Source organism: Strongylocentrotus purpuratus, unplaced genomic scaffold (genome assembly GCF_000002235.5).
Source record: "Strongylocentrotus purpuratus isolate Spur 01 unplaced genomic scaffold, Spur_5.0 spur5_scaffold_3, whole genome shotgun sequence".
Lineage (NCBI taxonomy): Eukaryota > Metazoa > Echinodermata > Echinoidea > Camarodonta > Strongylocentrotidae > Strongylocentrotus > Strongylocentrotus purpuratus.
The window spans coordinates 9,351,641-9,374,457 of record NW_022145609.1 but is presented as its reverse complement, the minus strand read 5'-3'; the positions used below and the strand labels follow the sequence as shown (position 1 = coordinate 9,374,457).

General features: G+C 38.8%; 1 protein-coding gene across 1 annotated transcript; it reads right to left on the bottom strand.

Moving 5' to 3' along the window:
- Positions 1–5,495: 5,495 nt before the first annotated feature.
- LOC115928797 lies at positions 5,496–9,521 on the bottom strand. The gene is made up of 2 exons (XM_030996706.1): positions 8,596–9,521; positions 5,496–6,925 (listed from the first exon to the last, which is right to left on the bottom strand). Coding segments are annotated over exons 1-2 (927 nt in total). The 3' UTR covers positions 5,496–6,924.
- Between the last annotated feature and the right edge of the window lie 13,296 nt (positions 9,522–22,817).

The window sequence follows — 22,817 nt, the reverse complement described above, 5'->3', positions numbered from 1 at the left end:
CGACGGAGCCCAGCATGGCTACAGATTTAGAGAAGGGTGTCTACCAGCTGAGACGGCCCTCAGAGTTGCAACCCAACATGGTCAGCGCTACTGTAACAGACAAGGACTTCTCCCAGCATGGAGAGCCCTTGAAGTATGATACCACCACTAATCAGAGTGAAACCACAGAACAGAATGGCTCCATGTTAACTGGGTCAGAAGCAAGTTACGGAATCGCCATAGGGGCCGGTATGCGATGTGTACTTCCCATAGGTCCAGTGCATGTTCAGGCAGCAGATGGAGATAGATGTGTTCGGACCTACGCTCTACTGGACTCTGGTTCGACCACTTTCTTCTGCACAGAGGGCCTAGTAAGGAAAGTATCAGCACAGGGGGAAGAGCGCATACTTTCCATATCAACCTTGGACGATCCTGATGGAAGGATCCAGACTCAAGTTGTGAGTCGTATGGTAGACACAGGTCTCATGACAGAAAGAGTGAAGCTTCAGAAGGTTTCTACCAACAGGAAGACCGACTTACTGAGTGATGACATGGCCAGTATGCGAGACTTAGAAGGATGGCAGCACTTAGAGGGGCTGGATCTACCATTTGCCTGCGGACAAGAAGTGGGACTCCTGATAGGGCAAGATGCGCCTTTTGCCCTGATGCCCTTAGAGAATGTACGTACTGTACTTGTATGGTCCTTGCATGGCCCTGCTGCTGCTATTCCAGACAAAGGAATGTCGGTGAATGACAGAAAGACTCTTGACATACAGAATGAAGGGAAGTGCAAAGAGATGGAACAGTACCAGTTTCACATACCCTTCAAGGAAAAACGACCTACATGTAGCTTGACAGACAACCGATGGGTAGCAGAACAAAGGTTGCGGAGTCTCAGAAGGAAGCTAGGTAGAGATCACGCTCTGCACTACAAGTACACTGAAGGTTATGCCGAGGTGGTGGAAGAGCAAGATTGTCAACCAGGTGATGTAACATGTCGATACCTCCCTCATCATCCAGGTTTACGATTTGGTACTGGTGGTCGACGAGCACTCACACCGCAATGTTTGGCCTTTGGGAAGAGTCCTTCAGACATGGCCAGAAGAGAAAGGCTTCGATCGACAGTGTGAGTGAAGACCCGAACCAGCGTACTGAGGGGAGACCAGTTACAAAGCTCTATTTAATATGGAGGCAGATTCTTAGAGACATTTCTGTGTTTCTAAGATGAGGGGTCAAGCCTAGCGCTGTCCCGTGCCAATTATAGAGGTATTCGTGTTTTGTGTTTTTAAAACCAGAAAGCGGAACTGACATTTATCCTTTTTCGCGTATTAGAATAACATTGATCAGTCAAGAAATTAAGGAATTTTTGTGCGTCAGCATCATGGACAAGGTGTCAACATTTGAGCAACTTTCAGAGAATTTTTAGAGACTTTGACAAGAAATTTGAGGAAAGGACAGCGTTTTAGAAGAAGTTCTAAGCAAGAGAAGAGAAAAAACTGTTGCCAGAAAAGGTTGATATTTAGTCAGAAGAGGAAATACATATTATTCTGATCCTCTAATAACTCAGAGAATGTCAAAGAACAAGATTTTTGAAGAAAATGGATTATACCATAATGCAAGACTGACATGGTGTACTTTATGTTAGCATGATATTGGAAAGTAACGTTTTTGTTTTTCAACCTTCTAAACAAACTCAATATTTATTAGAAATGGTAAATGTGCTTTTCCTTTATATTCATATGATGAATGCATTTGTATGTATTCTATATTAGGTTTATTTCCAGAGGAGAAAGCTTAAAGTTGCAGAATACATTCCAGTTATACGTGTTGATGATGGTAACCCGACACATGCTCCGCCGACGATTGCTCCGCCGACATTTACTCCGCAAAACGCGACAATTGCTCCGCGACATTTGCTCCGCGACATTTGCTCCGACGTCAAATGCTCCGCCGACAGTTGCTCCGCCGACAGTTGCTCCGCCGACAGTTGCTCCGCCGACAATTGCTCCGCCGACAGATGCTCCGCCGACAATTGCTCCGCCGACAATTGCTCCGCCGACAATTTCTCCGCCGTCATTTGCTCCGCAAAACGCGACAATTGCTCCGCCGACATTTGCTCCGCCGACATTTGCTCCGCCTGAAGCGACACTTGCTCCGCCGACATTTGCTCCGCCGACAATTGCTCCGCCGACAATTGCTCCGCCGACATTTGCTCCGACGACATTTGCTCCGCCCAAAAAGTGTCACATAAACTACAAATGCTACTAGTACTACGACAAATGCTTCGCCGACAATATTTTCTTTACACCTATTTTTTTCGTTTCTTTTTTTCTTCTTCATTTTCTGAATGCATTTCTTGAAATAATGTAGATGAAATGAAATGAATGAATGTTGATGAAGTGGGAGGAAAAAGGAGTTACCTAAAAGTCATTTCGAATATACTGAAATAACTTTCCATCTATCACTGTACGTCCCATATAATGTATACTAAACACTCATTACATGTCGTGGGAAGTTTTTAAAAAAAAGTAGAGCAGCAAGCCACATTCCCCAATACGCGCATACCTCCTAGTTAATTTCAAGTAGCTCATCAATATGTAATACCTGAAATTACCTCGATCAATGCATCTTACTAGGTAAAGCATTATACAATGTAATAGGTCATCATGGAAGTTTAGAAAATAAGTAAGGGGGATTTACCAAGTGTTGATCTTTTTAAGAGTTTTATAAAGAAACAAAAAGATATTGAATATTTCTCAGCGAAAAACGGAACAAGCTTGTTTCGCATTTTAAGAAATGGCAATTTGACTTATGATACTCATGTTGATTTAACTTTTATTCCTGTGCCCCCTCACTCCCCTTTATGCACTGGAGTTCAAACTATGATTTATATGTGTACAGTGTATTTTTTTTTACTATAATGTTTTTTTTTTATAACTTTCTTGTCCTTTCATTATTGTTAGTTGTTCTTATACATATTGGTTTTTTTGTTTGTCTAATTATTACCAATGACTTGTAAATATGTAATTTTTATATGATTGAAAATTTAATAAACACACAAATATAAAAAAAAAGTTTAGAAAATAAGGGCACTTATATACGTAAGGAAGAGAACCCATTCAGACGGGAAAATGAGATGGCAGCCTTTCTGCTTATTCACATTTATACAAATCATTTTGTTGCAGTTTGATGTTAGTTCTTCATGATAAGCCAATTGCTCTTCTTCCGGTGGCTTCGTGAGTCCCTTAAATTATTTAGTGAAAACAAAGTACTCGAATGAAACGGAGTGTTTTGCACACTAACATATATATATTAAAGCTACATACACTTAACTAAAGGAAAGAAACCTTTAGAAAATGGACTGGATATTATTGAAAATATTATTCTAAACAAGAATGTACTACATGATTGTATTACTTTACGTTTCAATTTCACGAGAGAAATAGAACTCGAGAGGGGGAGCAGAGAAGAAGTGATGGAAATGAAAGAAGACTAATAGCATGAGAGGAAAGAAAAGAGCAAAGAAGACAAGAAAACGGTGTAAACAGGAAAAGGAGGAGCATGGGAGAGAGAGAAAGAGACAGAGAGAGAGAGATAGCCTTGAGCTTTGGATCAGCTAATGAGTAATACATGAAACAGATTTTGAGCGGAGTAATTATCTTTCGCCGGAGAACTTGCGTAAGGAGCTATAATTTTATTTTTTATTTTTTTAAATCAAACATTATGGGGAATAGCAAAAAACGGTTGTCTTTTTTGCTCTTTTCTTTCCTCTCATGTTATTAGTCTTCTTTCATTGAGGTCTTACATATTGATGAGCTGTTTGAAATTAACTAGGAGGTATGCGCGTATTGGGGAATGTGGCTTGCTGCTCTACTTTAAAAAAAAAAAAACTTCCCATGACATGTAATGAGTGTTTAGTGTACATTATGTTGGACGTACAGTGATAGATGAAAAGTTATTTCAGTATATTCGAAACGACTTTTAGGCAACTGCTTTTTCCTCCCACATTATCAACATTCATTCATTTCATTTCATTTACATAATGTCATGAAATGCATTCAAAAAATGAAGAAAAAAAGAAAGAAACAAAAACAACCCGTGAAAAAAAAATATTGTCGGCGAAGCATTTGTCGTAGTACTAGTAGCATTTGTATTTAATGGGACACTTTTTGGGCGGAGCAATTGTCGGCGGAGCATATGTCACCGGAGCAATTGTCGCTTCAGGCGGAGCAATTGTCGGCGGAGCAATTGACGGCGGAGCAAATGTCGGCGGAGCAAATGTCGGCGGAGCAAATGTCGGCGGAGCAAGTGTCGCTTCAGGCGGAGCAAATGTCGGCGGAGCAAATGTCGGCGGAGCAATTGTCGCGTTTTGCGGAGCAATTGACGGCGGAGCAATTGTCGGCGGAGCAATTGTCGGAGGAGCAATTGTCGGCGGAGCATCTGTCGGCGGAGCAATTGTCGGCGGAGCAACTGTCGGCGGAGCAACTGTCGGCGGAGCACCTGTCGGCGGAGCATTTGACGTCGGAGCAAATGTCGCGGAGCAAATGTCGCGGAGCAATTGTCGCGTTTTGCGGAGTAAATGTCGGCGGAGCAATCGTCGGCGGAGCATGTGTCATGGAACCGTTGATGATATGTCATTTATTACTGTTTCCATGACAACCAAATTACATGGCATTGGCTATTTGGTGGAATATGTAATACCAGAATCGATAATGTCATATATGCAGATTGTGTATAGAAAGATTGAAATGGTATATGCAGATGATGTATTTGTCTATGTAGGGACTTGGAAGTTTTGACTAGGAAAATTCCTAAATTATGCAAATAACATGAAGTATAATTAGAATTCTATTAATAATAATGAAGTACAAGTCGAGGAGGGTTAGCATATTTCCAGGTGCTAGGCAGTGAGATCACACAAAGGAAATTCAAAGAAAAGAATTTCAAATGAGGAAAGGAACCTTATAAATAGGGTTCGCGGGCGCACGTAGCCATCTTTTCAAAGAAGGAAGAGGTGTCAACAAACGAAAAACTCTCCCCAAAACAGAGTAAATATTTGTCCAAAAACCGAAATATCATATCATTGATCATAACAAAAGCTACAATAGATCAAATCCATTCAATCAATCATAATCAATCAAACAAAAACTACAATCGATCATATCCAATCAATCAAAACATAACTCCTGTCAAACAACAGCTAAAGTCCAAACAGACATGAAGCCAGGATATATACACTCCCAATTAAAAAAGAGAGAAGATTCTGTGATTTGAACAATAACAAAAATCCAGAAGGGAGGGAATCTTCAGCAAAAGATCTTGAAGGGAGGGACCCTCCTCGACTTGTACTTCATTATTATTAATAGAATTCTAATTATACTTCATGTTATTTGCATAACTTAGGAATTCTATTACATAACATTCGTACAAGTCTTCAGAGGGTTAGCATATTCAAAGAGCAGATCACAGAATCTGAAAAAAGACGAACTTACATGAATAAACAACCAACACTTGAATTGCAGGTGTATCAAATTTTTAATCATAACACGAACCTCAAAAATAATGAAGCATAAAAGGATTACTCAGATCTCCTTGACTAAATCAGTCTTGCTTAAAAGTAAACTACGATCACGTGAATCATGTAAATACATCTCTAGTAACCTAGGATTTTCCTTTAATGGAACTGTACCAAAAATTGATTACCAAAGAGAAGCGAACCTTCTTCTCATTTAACATAGAGCCCTCTTTCGTGATAATGTCATGATATAGAACATAAATTTCAAGAAGCTTGAGCTAAAACCGAAAAAGCGAAAGTTCCATCTTCAACGACGGGTTTGTGGTAAAAGGTTTTGAATGTTCGGGCATTTGACCAGTCAGCTTTCTTCATTATTTCTTTCAAGGTGACCCCATGAGCGAAAGCAGAAGAAGTAGCGGCACTCCTGAAACTGTGCGCCGAAAATACTGATGTGTCAATGCCTGAAGCAAACAAAGAGAATTTTAACCATCTTGCCAAAGTACTGGAGGTTACCGATTTGTGAGGTTTTCTAGTTGAAATAAAGAGCTTCGTTTCCCCATGACATTCACGAAGAGGTTTGGTACGATTAAGATATTCCTTAAGAGTTAACAAAACACACAACTTCTTATTCGAAGGAAAAGAAGGAAGCTCAACTATTTGCTTAGCAATACCCTTTTTTGGAGTAGTCGTTTTTAAGACATCCATGACCTGAAAAACTGCACGATCATCTGAAATGTGCATGAAAGAGATATCTAAATGATTGAGAGTCTGTGTACGTTGCGCTGTAACAAGTGCGACTAACGACACAAGTTTTTGACTCAAATGAAACAAAGAAAGTTGATAATTTTCTGCCATTGAACACAAATAATCCAAAACCCTGGAGACTTCCCACGTGCTTTGGTACCTTGGTTTAGGAGGGTTTGCATTAAATATCCCCTTCAATAATCTTATTACCATGGGATGCTTGCCAACTGGAAAGCCTTCCATTGGTGGTAGTACAGAAGAAAGGCCAGAACGATAAGAATTAATAGTAGAGTAGGATTTTCCTAAACCCTGTTGAGCACTAAGAAAATTAATCACGTTTACAATACACGAGTCAAAGGGATCAAGCGATTGTGAATCACACCAGCGAAGCCACTGTTGCCAAGCCGATTCATATTGTTTGTTGGTTCCATCTCGCCAAGAGAGGGCGATGAGGCTGGAAGCGTGTTCCGAAAGGCCCGCTGAGCGCCAACCTTTGTTGAGATAATCCAGGCGGTTAGCTTGAGGTTTGGGAATGGGTTTGAATGTCCCACGAGAGAGTTCGGAGGTAGTAGAAGGGGTGGGGCGACAAGTAACTGAAGGATCATGGGATACCATGGCTGGGCTCGCCACAAAGGAGCGATTAGAAGGGCAATGTCCACCTTGTCCTCCCGAAGCTTCTGCAAGACCCTAGTAAGAAGACAAAAAGGAGGAAAGAGATATATGTTCAATGCATTCCAAGAGATGGTAAAAGCATCTACTGCAAAAGCACAAGGGTCATACTTCCAGGTTACATAACATGGTAATTGATTGTTGAAACGAGAAGAAAACAAATCAACGTCGAGACATACATTGAAATGCTGACAAATAGAGAAAAACCTATCGGGACAAAGATGAAGCTCTTTGTTTAGATCTCTACGTGAAAGCGTGTCTGCCTCAATATTTGCAATCCCAGCCAGGTGAGATGCAGAAAGCCAAATATTACGTTCAAAACACCATGACCAAATGGCCCGGGAGATTCCATCTAACATGGAGATACGCCCACCAAACTTCTTAATATAAGATACGGCGGAACTATTATCAGACTTAATATGAATATGGGCATTCATCCGTGAATTGCATAATGATGATAATGCGTGTTGAATTGCAAGCAATTCCAGAACATTAATATGTAGATCGGCATATTTAGATGACCAAACCCCTTGAGAAAATGAATAATCATTCTCACAGAAAGCTCCCCATCCCGTGCTACTTGCATCTGTACGTAATGTGATGCTGATAGGAGGCATTTTAGCGGGCGTAGTGAATGCATCCGATGGGATCGAGAGCCACCATTGAATTTCGCATAATGCGTCGGTATTGAGAGACACAAAAGAATCGAAATTCCCACCTGAAGATTCAAGCGCTTTAGTTTTGAAAGATTCCAATTTGCGGTAATGAATCCTCCCTTTTGGAAAGGCCTCAAAGGAAGAAACAAAAATGCCAATGAACTTCGCAAGGTCCCGAACAATGACCCGATTCGAAGCTAGAATAGAGCTTCCTACTGATTTCAATTTCTCCACCTTCTCACCAGGTAAACTTATCGACATACTAGCCGAATCAATGCAGAAACCCAGATAAGTTGTGTCAGTTTTAGGGGATAAACAAGACTTCTCGAAATTTATTTCGAATCCCAAAGATGATAATAAATTACACACAAAACTAGTGTGCTCGAGACTTGCTTGCCTCGAATTAGCGAAAATAATTATATCATCCAAATAAATCATAGAACGAATGCCCCTGCATCTTATAGCGGCCATCACCGGTTTCAAAACTTTTGTAAATACTCTAGGTGCTGAGCTTAGTCCAAATGGTAAACATTGAAAACAATAATAGGCCTTCTCCCACGAAAAACCTAAGAAACGGTGATGATCTTCATGAATCGGGATTGAAAAATAAGCGTCCCTCAAATCAATTGAGGTCATGAAATCAGATTGCATCATCAGATCTTGAACATTTTTAAACGTTTCCATTTTAAAATGATCATACTTGACAAAAGCGTTCAGGTTTTTCAAATTAATGACTGGTCTGCGTTCTCCCGATTTCTTCGGAATCGTGAAAATAGAAGACAAGAAAACAAGGTCCTGTCTAGATGTTTTTCTAATTGCATTTTTCTCGAGAAGGGAAACAATCTCCCTACTAATTGCTTCCTTCTCTATAAGAGAGGCAACGTAATTGCTCGGTGAGCAACGTTGAAAAGGAAGAGAGCAAAAATCAATTTTATAACCACCGATTGCGTCTAAAACCCAAGAATCAGACGTCAGACGCGACCACTCATCTTTGAAAAACCTGAGTCTCCCTGACTGGGAAAGGTCACTTACTAGTTTTTTGGGAAACCGGGCTTGTTAAACTTGCCCCGATCTGCGTTGTACTTGGACTGTGGAGCCTTGGAAACTGTCGCTGGGGCGCGAAACTCCTTAAATCCAGATGGGCCGCTGTTGCGATCCCTCGAAAAACGAGAATAATCCCGCTTGTCCTGCCGATATGGGGCTGGTCGCTGATAGTTGCGCTTGGCACGCCCCCTGAAGTTCTGAGGCGAAATTTTCTGACTGACCAGAAACGAGTCTCCGACCCCTTTAAGGGTCGCTTGAAATTCACTTCCAAAGAGGCCCTCAGATACCGATACTGAACGGCTGCAAATACCCTTGTACTTGGGGTTAAAAGAGGGCTTCAATTCTTCCCTACGCCTCATGCTCACTTCGTAGGAGGCAAAACCGCTTAGTGTGATACCGTCGAGGGCGAGACGCTTAATGCGGTTTGTATCCACATCGCGCTTCTCCGAAGCCGCGCTCTGTAACTCTGAAAGAATCTCCGCATAGGGAAGCAAACCTTTCACAATATGAGTCTGCAACTTCTGTGCACGACTATCGGCAGCACGATAATTCGGTGGAATTGAGCCCCACAGTTCCTTGGGAATCCTCGGCGTGCAAACCGCTGGAGCATTCTCCGGTGTAAGATATTGAGTAGCAATCTTCTCAATGCTTTCCTTCTTCGGAGGAAGCGTTACTGCCTTGGTCATGCGAGCCGCCAGGCTATCAGACACAGGCGATCTGAAATCCAATGCGCCCTTATACAGGTCACAATCGGGTGGAAAGAAACTCGAAACTACATTCGATTCCACCACACCCGGTGTCTCCAATAGATCCAACTCAGGGTCGTAACTACGCCCTGCTTGGCGACGAACAAATAGATACACTGTTATCAGCGAAAATGCTGAGCAAGTCATCATCAGGTAAATCGCCCCCATGCTTCGCACGTGGGACTGTCTCATTTTGATTTGTGGACATAACATCCATAAACCGAGACATCTTGGAAGAAAGCTTCCTAAGTTCTGCGGACTGGGCGGCGACTTTGCCCACCAGGGATTCCGCCGGATCAGTCCCCGTCGACTCATCGGCTCCCTGCTCGAAAATCTCCGTCTGCATGTCGAAGTCCGTCTGCATGTACTGTCGAAAGAAAATAGGTGTTCTTACTGCCACACACAAAAGAAAAGATGACTACGTGCGCCCGCGAACCCTATTTATAAGGTTCCTTTCCTCATTTGAAATTCTTTTCTTTGAATTTCCTTTGTGTGATCTCACTGCCTAGCACCTGGAAATATGCTAACCCTCTGAAGACTTGTACGAATGTTATGTAATAGAATTTATATTTTCTAGCAGATAATGTCTTGTGAAGTTATATTTGGGTACAACAACATGACTCTATGTGTACTGGAATTGTTATGTGAATTCAATTCAGTTTTAAACAGTATCTGTGAAATCGTACATAGTGTTGATTACAGAATCAATATTTCCTTTTATTGGGTGACACATAACAAGATTTCTCTTTTAGTTTGTATGAGATTGAAAGAAGTGGTTGTAGTGGTAACAGTTGCCAACAGAGATTTTTCAAAGTTAATATTGAAGCATGTTATACATTGATACAGGTAGTATGACAACCAACTTTGTTGTAAGTTTATTTGAAAGGGAAATTGTAGTCCTTTTTGGTGTTGTAACAAGGATATCTAGACATGAACAACTTTTTTCTTTTTCGTTTGCAAAGAAAGCTGTTTGGTTGCTTAGGTGTTCATGAAAATTAATGTAAATTAGATTATTTGTTAATTGGTGCATGAAGGCATTCAGTATAGATAGCTATGTTTTAAATTTTGGGATTCCTTTGGAATTTTGGATAAAGTATATACCTGTAAGTCCAGGTTGAGAATGAGAAGAGATTAGAGAAGTAAATGTTCAGTATAATCTTCACATTTAGGGGCCGGAATGTAAGATACTAATCTCTGTTTTGTGAGGACATTTTTTGTTTCAGTTGACGATCGGAGTATGACGTCAGAAGCGATGTTTTTTTTTGGTTGAATTTTTGGTCTGCCGAGTGGGGGCGTAACAATTTAGCTGCAAATGATTCTCAATTTTGGGAAAAGTCATCCTTTTGATTGCGATCAATATTTAGTATTTCCAGACAAGCCCAATGTTGTGAGTATAATTTGAACATATGATGTTGATAATTGATAATTAGCCGTCAGTTTGAGTTGGGTGTTGGCTTTAAAACGTTCATATTATTCAGATAATTTGATGTATAAAATTTGTTATGAAAGTAATTTATACGCACAGTAACTTTTATGATGCATTACATGTGCAGTTACATAATACCGTGCATGTGTGTAGTGCTATGGGGATAGTCTGTTGTACAGACCGTGTTGTGTTATTTAATATCATTTATATATAATAGGCAGTTGTATAAAGTGACAGAATGTAGATAAATTCTGGTAACTGTAGACATGTATATAAAGAGGAATATAGGGTAATATGTGTAGAGCCAAAAGGGTTATTGTTTTATCACGGCACACAAATATTAGTGAACAAAGGAAATTGAAGCAGCCATATTAGGGTATCTTAAAGGTTTTTATTCATCTGCTATAAGGAAATAGAACATAATATTTAGTGGGCATTGATATTTCATTTTGGAACAGTATAATATGTAATTTCAGTAAACGTGCATTAATCATACAACTCATTTGATGCAAGATTATTTGTGAACACAGTTGAAAATCGACATATTATTTATGATTGTTTATAATTCTGATTAAATTTCAGGTTGAACCGCCTTTTATGAACGGTATCGCATCATGCTTGAAATTGTCGCTATTTATTGAGTGCAGTCAATGCATAAAATTAGCATTTTGCATAATTAATTAGGCTATAACGACAAAAATTTGCATATTAGGAAAAAACTAATTATACCATCTTGTTCCTTACGTAAATATCTACAAACATGCAAATTTTCGCGTTCATCAGACATTCGACGGCCGAGATCATAGGGGGCCCCCCCCCCCCCCACCCCCAGTCAGAGAGTCCTCGAAATAGCCCAGTACAGTAAGGGTTAAGCACAAAAGAGAGTAGGGGAAAGATTGAGAAGATATTATATTTTCAAGATATTTGTCAAGCGTTAATAGGTACAAGTAAAACAAGAAGCAAAGATCGAAAGGATATGAGATATAAATAGACTAAGAAGAGGAAGTTGAAATATTGTGTTTAAATATTTTTTTTTTTAATGTAGGAAGAACAAAACTTTAGAAAAAATTACATGCATGTTAGGGTAATTGACATTGTGCGAGTTTCAAAATTTTTAGTCGAAAAGCAAACTAAAACTTTTAGTTAGAAAGTCATTTAACAGTTTAGAGTACAAACTTTCATTCTTTCCTTTTGAAGAAAGTGAGATGTAATGTTTTGACATCGGGTGACGCAGCACTCCTAACTTGAACATAATTTATGTGCTCATTATGAAACAGTCGTGCATATTCATTATGAAGCAACCATGCAGAAAGCACTTTTTAAAGGGACTCGGTAACATTGTTCAGATGAGATAAAATGGTGCTTAGGTTGTGGCTTCAATGCCAGATGTACAATTAAAGATAATCTGAAAGTTCGAGTGAAACAGACCATTATTAATGATACAAATTGGAGAAAACTGATATGATCGATTCCTTAATTCTGCCAACTATATTATTACAATTTAATGACATTTTATGTGAATTTAAATCGTCACAAAGCAATGAATTGGCTCTTAGACTATATACCATTCCAGACATTTAAGTTTTGACAGATTTTTAAAAGCGTGTCCTATGTCTCATTTTCATGGAAAAACGAGTGTCGCACAGTGACACCTTCATAGAAAACCATTAATATTGTTGTGGTTTGCGACTTTTTTCAGGATTTTTTTGCATTTTAGTGGGTTAGTACATTAGATGGAATATAATAGTTAACATTTCACACAAACAATACGCAATTTTTCAACAACTTTCAACAATGTTACCGAGTAACTTTAATACTCTTGGCACACAGAGAGTGTGATGTATTCAATGAGTTAGTTAACTATGCACACATTCAAACCCCATCCACTGCTGTATGTGATGTACATGTGATAGTGGTATGTTGCACTTGACCACTAGCATGATGTTTTAGCTGCAAGAATAAACTCCTGAACCACAAGCAAATATATGTGGACACACGCACACACACACACACACACACACGCGCGCGCGCGCGCGCAAACACGCACACACACACACAGTTTTTCTTTGGGGAAAAGTTTTCTCCGATATGTATTGTTACAGATATTTAGCTATTGGTTTGCTTGTCTTGCCTTTGCATTTTTTTTTTAGCTCTGTATAGATTATTAAGATAATAACTAACCATTATATATTAAGTAAAACTACTAAAAAATAGATCGGTAACGAGGTGATTTCAATTTAATCATTACTTGATTCTCCAGTTTATTACTTTGTACAAAATATTTCAAAATTATTCAATGCAAAGATAAAAATGAAGAAAAAAAAGTAAAACTACCAAAAAATAAATCGGTAACAAGGTGATTTCAATTTAATCATTACTTGATTCTCCAGTTTATTACTTTGTATAAAATATTTCAAAATTATTCAATGCAAAGATAAAAATGAAGAAAAAAAAGGAATAATACAGAGACAATGAATGTATCATGAAAAACCTATTTAGGCTTGGCAAGTTGATGCATTTATAAAATCGGTACTCATAGCATAACATGGCGTAAACAACACAAATACTATCTATTTCAAGGGTTAGAGATATCACAAAATGTATTGCTTTTGGGGAAGGCAACTCAATCTCTAAAAATACTAATAAACAGGTAATACATATCTGTTGAGTTTCCTTTCGAAGGTAATAGAAAGTTAGTTTCTCATACTGAACGACGATAAAGTATTATTCTCACATTTCAAACATGGCGGATTAATTGGTTTTTGAATATAAAACATGAAGTAAAGAAAAAGAAAGTCATTTTGTTGTCTTCAAAATTTACTAACTCAAAAGTGTTCGATTCCATGCAGTTCAAATTTGTATCAATAGCTGCGAATATTTTCAATTTTGAGGTCCGATACATTGCCTTAGTTTTGTCTGTTATTCTGACACACAGTACATAATCATGTGCGATTCATCAGCCGTGCGTTCTAACGAATAACAAAAACTCAATTGTCGAGCAGTGGTCTCGTCGTAGATAGGTTCCCGGTTCAATACCAAGTCGATGCTTTAGTGCATTTAGGTATGGCATTGATCAATAATAATTACAAAATACATGGGATACATAGGCCAAACTGCCGGTACGCTAGTTGCGTCCAACCAGCATTACAATCCGAAATACATATTAGCATTAACAAAAGAATCTATTAATTTGGAGCGTAACCTTTAATACCATCCTTAAAAACGTCGTCTAATTCAAATAATTTAGATGGAATAATAAGTCTATTTATTCTACCGCCATTATTAGAATATATTAAGATGATATTATACTTTTTGATCGACCGCGTTCAGCTTGTATTTGTGTACGTGCTGCATTTGAAAACAGTTGAAAACGTATCTGCACAATCTGCATGAAAGTGTGGGTTTATCCTCTTCGATTTCTTACATTTGAGTAGCGTTTCGGTTTGAAACATCGGCGCTCATGAAGTCATTGACGATGATTATAATGCCGATGGTGTTGTTCATGGAATCTTACAATGCTGTCTGTTGATTCTTGGATCGAGCAGGCGAGGCTAGTACTAATGTAGTAGGTCAAACTTCCTGATGGTTCTTCTCGTTGGTGCGGTCGTACTCGGTAGACTAAACGATTGTAGCTCAACAAGAGAGATCAGGGCATCGCCTGTATGATTTGAACAAAAAGAGAAAGAAGTGACGGGCAGTTATAGAAAATGCACACATTTTCTTTCTTTCAGGCAATCTCTCTCTCTCTCGAAATGAAGTTGTCATTGTTATTGCATCATAACCATGATTAGAAACTTACGCTATCCTTCCATAAATGATGCGATGGTGATAACAACTATTATAGTATCCATTACGTTTAAAATTGCTTTAATACCTCTTTGATCCTTTGTATAATTTTGTAGCAAATCCTTAACTCATCATGTTAAATCAATCATTATATTACAATCACAATAGATGTTAACAATTTCTTCACCTAGCTGATATTGTCGTCATCTTTACCATCATCATCATCACTACATATCATCACCACCACCAGATTCATCCTCATAATCAACATCATCGTATTTAATATTGTCTTTATCATCATCATCATCATCATCTTCATCATCATCATAGACAACAAAAACAACAATGATAATGATAACTATAACCATTTTAACAGGATCAAGGGCATCTGTATATTGTCATCATCGTAATAATTCATCATCATCGAATACGTCATTTGCATTGTCATCATCATCATTATCATAATCATTCTACATTAACAATAGCAATAATATTATAATTATCTGCACATCTGCTTCATCATCATTAAGATCCTCATGATCATCGACCATCAACACCATTACCACCATCACCATGATCACGTCTTACCATTAGCGTCAAGGCGAATGAGCAAATTGCTGAATTCTGTCACGGCGCCGCCTCCCAATTTCCACTCTTGTATGCAAACCAGACCATTACCATCGAGATCAATGCTTGCGAAAGCTGATTCCTTGCTTACCAGCCCAGCGAAGTATCTCGCAACCTCGACAGGTATTCTATACAGTTCAAATGGGAAGAGAGTAAAGGGATAGAAATTGTATCCACTCGTATATAATGTTGCGGTAATAATCTAATAATAAGTTTTCTCTGCTTGATATTGAAGAACTAAAATTTTGAACGATGTTTAGCAGCTAAAAAGCATCAGAAAGACCTTATTTCTCGAGGAAATCTTCATATACCAGAGGCACTTTATATGGTTACTATTGTTTACAAGAATTTATCCTAATGTGATTTAAGGTAATTGGAAACAATCTTGACAAGATCATACAGTGTAAGAATTTTGTTTTGGTTTTATTTGTTTGGTTCTTCGCGGACATGACGGTTTTAGTAAAAGTATGTACATTGAGAAACACGAGACGGCATTAAAAAAAAGAACAATAAAGACATTCAATGAATAATTGGGAACGTCTACACTATTAATATACATGTAAGACTAGCAAAGACCAGACAAAACATAAAATTCTGATATTTCGTGTGCAGGCTTTAAAAAAAGGAATTCTTGATATCTAGAATTACCATTGCTTTACAATAGAAAATCATTTCTTTTGATATCAAGAAATAGGAATAAATGTTAAAACGGCTTGCCATGTATACGCAGCAATTCACGCAAGGTGTGACTGAGGCACTAGGTTGGTCTCTACCTATGCATAGTGTCACATTGTTACAGTCGAGTGGTGCATTTAAAATATTTTCAAACAAACAAAAATCACTACATGTATCGTTTAAAATCATGGAAAGTGTCGCAAATAATATGAAGAATTCATGTCGCAGAACTGTGTGTACAGGCAGGCATTTACTTTAGTACAACGAGGCTTTTATTTTATTAAAGGGCCACTCTAACCCAACTAACATAGCCTTTCAAAACGTGAATACACCTCTACTTATTAATATTCCAGCCTCTGATTTTTCAGAAAATCTCTAAATTGACCAAAAATTATAATAACCATCCATTTTTCACAGATCTCATGCTTGCTGGGCTACGCCCCTCGAAAAAGGGGGATACGGTCACGTGGCTTGATGACGCATTTGACGTCATTGCGGGAATGTCCTTGTATTTGTCCTACAACTAAGGGGCTTTCACACCGGGCCTTAATTGCGTAGAGTTGCGTAGAGTTGCGTAGCGACTACGCCGATCGTACGCAACCCTACGCCGATCGTACGCAACCCTACGCAACTGTACGCGGAGGGACGCGAATGGGTACGCTAGATGAACGCAAAAAATTAAACATGTTTAATATTTTTCGCGTACCTTCGGCGTAGACTTTCCTACGCAACTGTACGCCAAGCCTACGCAAATGTACGCCAAGCCTACGCAAGAATACGCTACCCTACGCCAGTCCGACGAAGCATTAAAAACGAATGGTATAAAGATTTTTTTTGGTATATACCCGGATGTAAACTTGGCAGGTATTGATCATTGATCATTCTTGCCTGTAATTCTGTTTGTACTACTACAAGGTATTTCAGACTGACATGTTTTGTTTTGTTATGGTTTATTCAATTTGTGACACTGAAATCAGAGATAAGATTCATAAATTGATGCCTCATGCGAAATGTTATTATGTTTTGTGGAAATCTGTATTTGTTTCGGTTTGTTTGCTTGTGTGTACGTTTGTGGTCCTCTTTGTATGTTTGTAATATAATTTTGTTTAATTGAAATGAGCAAAGAATTTTTTTTTGTCTCACTCTGTTAGTGAGACTGAGTGAGTGTGTATGTCAAAAGTATTTATTTTAAATCTAATAAATGACTAACATCTATATCATTACATTGTCACACACAAATACGCTACGGACAAAGGACAACAGATATCTTCTTCAAACTTTCAGGAAACTGTTATGGAATGATATTTTACAAATGAGTGAAATGGTCAACAAATATCAGACTTCTGTCCACATTTATTCACAAATCAAAATAAGCGCTCTTTTTTTTGGCGTTTTGAGGTATCGAATCACATCACGTGACTTTGCAATGTACATCAAAAGAAAGTTCATTTATTAACCTTTTGAATGATACATAGTACAATAATGTAGTACATCCACAAAAATGTCTGCATTTTTTTGGAAAATAAAATCTTTAACAAATTAACATTACTGCAAAATAACCTCAGCAGTTGCTAATACCTACTAAAAAAACTGAAAATTTAACGGTCAAAAACGTGTACCAAAATGCCACTTTTTACTATTATTTATGGCAGGTTTATAAATGTTATTTTCTTCACTCACTATTTTACGCAAAGTGGCGTTTCAGCCCTATTTCACGCATGCAAAAGAGACCCACTGCCCCTTGGATGTCACAGTTTGTCCGAATGTTATTATTATACTAAGATCAAGTTATGTTGACATGTAATAACATGTACAATTCTTTGTACACTGCACAGTTCATTTATACAATAAATTGAACTGTCCTTTTAACATATTTTTTTTAATATAGGTTTATAAAGCTCCAATGGCTATACTCGCGACTCCTAAGAGCGTCTATTGCATTTTTACATGGCATTTTCGCACACAGTAAGCAACCGTACGCAACCGTAAGCAACCCTACGCCAGGCCTACGCAAGCGTACGTAACCCTACGCCAAGCCTACGCAAGCGTACGCAACCCTACGCCACTTGCCTACGCCGTAGGTACGCGGTGCCTACGCACAGGGTACGTAACTATACGCCATCGTACGCAAGCCTGCGCATAACCTACGCAGAGACTACGCCGAAGCATTAATTTATTCATGAGTACGCAGCTTAACTTCGGCGTAGTCGGTACGCAACACTACGCAACTCTACGCAGATCCGGTGTGAAAGGGGCTTAAGGATCTTACAATCTCATTGTTATTCATAATAAGGAATGACGAAATTGCCAGAAACGTACTGGGATTATCAATTGCATATTATTTTTTCGGATAAAGTCTCCTGCAGTGACGTCAAATTCTATTGGGCAATACAGCTCCGAAGCTGGGCTTTCTTTTTTTCCTGAGCGCGTTCTGAGTCGTCATTTTTAAAGCTAGATTCCAGATTTGTTGATGATTTCTAAGAAAAATCATTGTCATGTTCGGAATCTCCGTCATAAATTATTATACATGTCTTTTTTTCATTTTTTTTTAGCCCGTCTTGGTTATAGTGGCCCTTTAATGCTAGTGGGGTAAGCTTTTCTCATGTAGACTCGACGGTTTTTCTTGTTTGAAGTAACACAGTACATTGCATTTTTGATGTTCGAATGCTCTATGTACATTCAAAAATATTATCATAATTATTACTAGAAATATATATAATTGCTCTCACCCTGGCTGGCTTGATCCCCCGCTTGTTCCCTGAAAGGCGGGCAGAAGGGGCAGATGGAGGGGAGGAAGTGGAAGAGAGAAAAAAATAGAACAGGTAGGCACAAGAGGACAGAAAGAGAGAGAGAGAGAGAGAGAAAAAAGGAGAGAGAGTGTGTGTGTGTGTGTGTGTGAGAGAGAGAGAGAGAGAGAGAGAGAAAGAAAGAGAGAGAGCAACACAGAAAGGAATAAAACGAAAGAGTGGATAAACGATTAGAAAAAAGACGAGATTGGGATTATGAGAGATATGGGAGAAGGAGAGAGAGTTGGGGGAGCGGTGAGAGGGGGCAGAGAAAAAGAGAGGGGGAAAGAGAGAGAGAGAGAGAGAAAGAAAAGGAAAAGGTGGTTATATGAACAGCACAAAGTGAGAATAATAACGTAAACGAAAAAAAACAACATTTTTTTAATGTAGCTTTGGTTTTAACGAACCTGTACTATAGTTTTTAAAGATATGAATTTAAAAAATGCAAACAGCATGCATCTCAAAATAGTTTTCAAAATCCTTACTCTAGAATAATAGTGCAGCTGTATCAATTAACAGGAGGAGCGGGGGGATGCACTTCGCGTGACAGATTTCATAGTGTGAATATCTAAACAAGATGTGCTGAGTGGAGGGGAAATGGGCATCAAAATACAATTTCGATTAATTGAAAGGAAATAAAATTATCTGTACTGACAAAAATACCCACACTGGGCTTTGACGGGGATGCACCCCTTGTTTATCTTCATAGTACCACCCCTAGGATGCAAGCCGAATAAAACTCACACGACATGTACTGCAACCCAGCTCCCACGATGGCCGGCCTCCAGTCACGCATCCCCCGGCCATTGCAATGTATGCAAACGTGAGAAGAAATACTTTCATCATTGTTTCGCGGAAACCTGAAATGAAACAAGCATAATGGTGAATACATAATGTTCACATTACATTCCAAGTTCAATAATTTCATCATTGATAATACATGTACATAGAACCAAAGGTATCATAACAGACTAAAACAGACCTTGTCAAGACATTCGACTTTGTTTTGTTGTTTGCTCTTCGCATGCCAGCGGTCATGAAAGATATTCACATAGAGAATAGTAAAAAGAAGATTTTATTGGCTAGATAACTTGTTTACATATATACAGAAAATAAACAATATTTAGGTACCTGCGACGGCTAATGAACGAAATGGACATGATTATACACTTGCGAAAACACATAGATAAAGAAGATAAAGTTTAATGGCATTTGCTAACCGCGACCTCTACAGTAATACTTACTGTATTGTTAGTTTGTAATTATGTGCATATATATTAAGAAATAACTACAGTAAAACATCAGGAATTATAGAAATCAGTATTATATTGTTTACAGAGGTCGTAGCTCTATACAATATATGAAAAATAAAATATATACCTTGACAGTGTGAGCGGAATTCTGGAACCCTTTTTGGAGTGTAGTATTGCTAAGTCTGAAGTCTTCTCGACAATCAGCGAAAGTCAACAAGCAACCAACTCTCTCTGTATAATACTGATTCGATCGAATACTGTTTCTTAATAAAATGTTTTATGTTAAGCGAAGCTTTTATATATTTTGTTCAACCCCGGAAAACAACTTGGCAATCAGAACTGGCTAGAACAGTAAGTTTCATTATTTTAATTAGGTTGTTCCGGAGGTTTCCGCCCATGGTAGGTTACTCGGAAATGGAGCTGGCAAAAGGCAAGGGGGGATTGATGTAGTCCAGATTCAGTCCGTTCGTTCTCGTTATCCCCAGCGCGGTCTCTCCACTGATCGCGCAATCCCCAAATTTCCGTCCACACGAACAGGACCCAGATTTAGACCCAGACCCAGATTTAGAGGAAAGGCTAGGTCTACTTTCAACGTTGAGGGTGTGTTATTTTATCAGCTGATTGGGTGCGCTAAACGAAAACGGTACAGAGGCTGGACTAATTGTTATGTCAATCAAGGGTATTCCGTCACGCACCTGGAAAATAAAAGTGGTTTGTGAATCGCTTCGGGACCACGTAATCGGATTCAAGGTCCTGATTTTGGTAGTGTCTTACACAAGGAGAATGGAATGCTAATTAACAAGTTATACCGATCGGGGAGAGGGTCCTATTATCATCTTTTCACTTTTCTTTCCATCCTCTCCCCTTCCACTTCTTTCTTTGTTTTCTCCTTTAAATGAAGGTGGAAGGCTGGGGCATGTATCATCCGTGCCTCGCATACACATCGTAATGCAATGCGCTATCTAGCTAATATACAACACTTTTGTATAAAGTGACCGTTTGAAGAAGAAAACAAATACATACAACATCTTTGTCACTTTCTCATTGATTATATCTCCCCGACTCTCTGTCACCCTCTCTTTTTCCCCATACGTTTAGTTGATTAAATTACAATGATTTTTGTCAATATTACTTTTCAGTGGCAAAATGGAGTCATTGCCTGGAAATTAAATTGAAATTAAAAGAAAACGAATACATGTAGGTATCACAGGACAAAAAAACCTCATTCGACTAAATATATATTTTGTTCGAGCAAAGAGCAATGAAAAAGCAAACGGGGATGGGGGGGGGGGAGGGTAGAATCTGCTTTTATTCATTTCTCGATCCGATCAAATAGGGTGCTCTAGGGGCTTATCCTTTTCCCTGAACTGCGACAAAACAAAATTCTGTATCAGCTAGATTGACAAGGTTGATTTTTGATGTCATGGCTTATGAAAGGGGTTTGTAAATCGACCTGGATCAGGAAACAGAAATTAAAACTATAAGGTACACATTTTAGGTGGTAAATTTAAAGGTGCTATCCAGCTTAATTATTCTTCTCTTCTTTTCTTTTTAAATTAAGTGGAGAGTGCAAATTGTTTATGTATGCATCTGCTTGGAAAATTGTACTTGAGGAACAATTCCATATAAGAGACAAATTCAATTAAAAAGGTTATTACCAAGGCCCTTGACATTAAAATCGGTGTCGTGGTCATCTAATCGTCGTTTTAATGAAATGTATTTACCATTAAAACAAAAGAGTCCCAATCGTATGCCCCAAAGACAATATACTGACAAAGAGAAAGAGAGAGAGAGAGAGAGAGAGAGAGAGAGAGAGAGAGAGAGAGAGAGAGAGGGAGCTAATGAGAGTGAAAAAAAGGAGAAAATAGAGTGGAAAATAGATAGAGAGAGTGAAGAGATAGAGGCAGAGAGAGAGAGAGAGAAAGAGAGAAAGGGGTAGAGGGATGGGGTGAATTGACAGAGGCAGAAAAGGCAACGTGAAAGAAAGGAAAACGGTGTAGGCGACCCCTCCTACACCCCCACCCCCCTCAGTGGTAATTTTTTTAAACATCTTATCCACCTAGAGAGAGCGCCTCCGCATACGCACATATTCCGTTGTCAGCAAAGTTTAAATGATGTCGTGGCACAGAGCTCAAGGAAAAAAAGAGAAATTTAACATTTTAATTTTTAAATTTATTTTGGTATTCGATGTCCAGGGCAGCGTTTCACGAAACCGTTATTCGTAAGTGCGGATAAAATCATGAGATAATTCCTCTTTCTTTCTTAATTTCTCCCCAAACTTTTTATTCTTCTCTCTCTCTCTCTCTCTCTCTCTCTCTCTCCTTTTCCCTTCCTCTTGACCTTTCAACCTCGCTCCCTCCCTCATTCTATTGTTCTTCCTTTCTTTTTACCCTCTCTCTCTCTCTCTCTCTGTTTCTCCCTCTACCTTTTTCTCTCACCCTCTCTCCCCTTCTACCCTGTTCTCTCTCTCTCCATCTCTCCCCTCTCTCTCCGGCCATTTCTCTTCCTCTACCATTTTATCTCTCCCTCTACCCTTTTCTCTCTCTCCTCTCTCTCTCTCTCTCTCTCCCTTTCTCTCCCTCTACCCTTTTTTCTTGCTCTCTCTCTCTCCCTCTACCTTTCTTCTCTCTCTCTCTCTCTCTCCCCCTCTACCCTTTTCTCTCTCTCCATCTCTTCCTCTCTCCCCCTCTACCCTTTTCTCTCTCCTCTCTCTACCCTTTTCTCTCCATCTACCTTTTTTAGTCTCCCTCTCCATCTTCCCTTCACCCTGAACACATCTCTTTATAATAACAAGGGTCTTGTCATACACAACTCTTATCAAAAACCCTTCATTTGAAAAAATAACCCATATTTAGATTTAATACTTATGAACACTGATATAGAATTCATAGATAGAAACAAACACTTCTAA

Excerpts from the sequence above, each read along its gene's own strand:
- LOC115928797 (XM_030996706.1), bottom strand. The coding sequence starts at position 9,521 with ATGGGGGCGATTTACCTGATGATGACTTGCTCAGCATTTTCGCTGATA.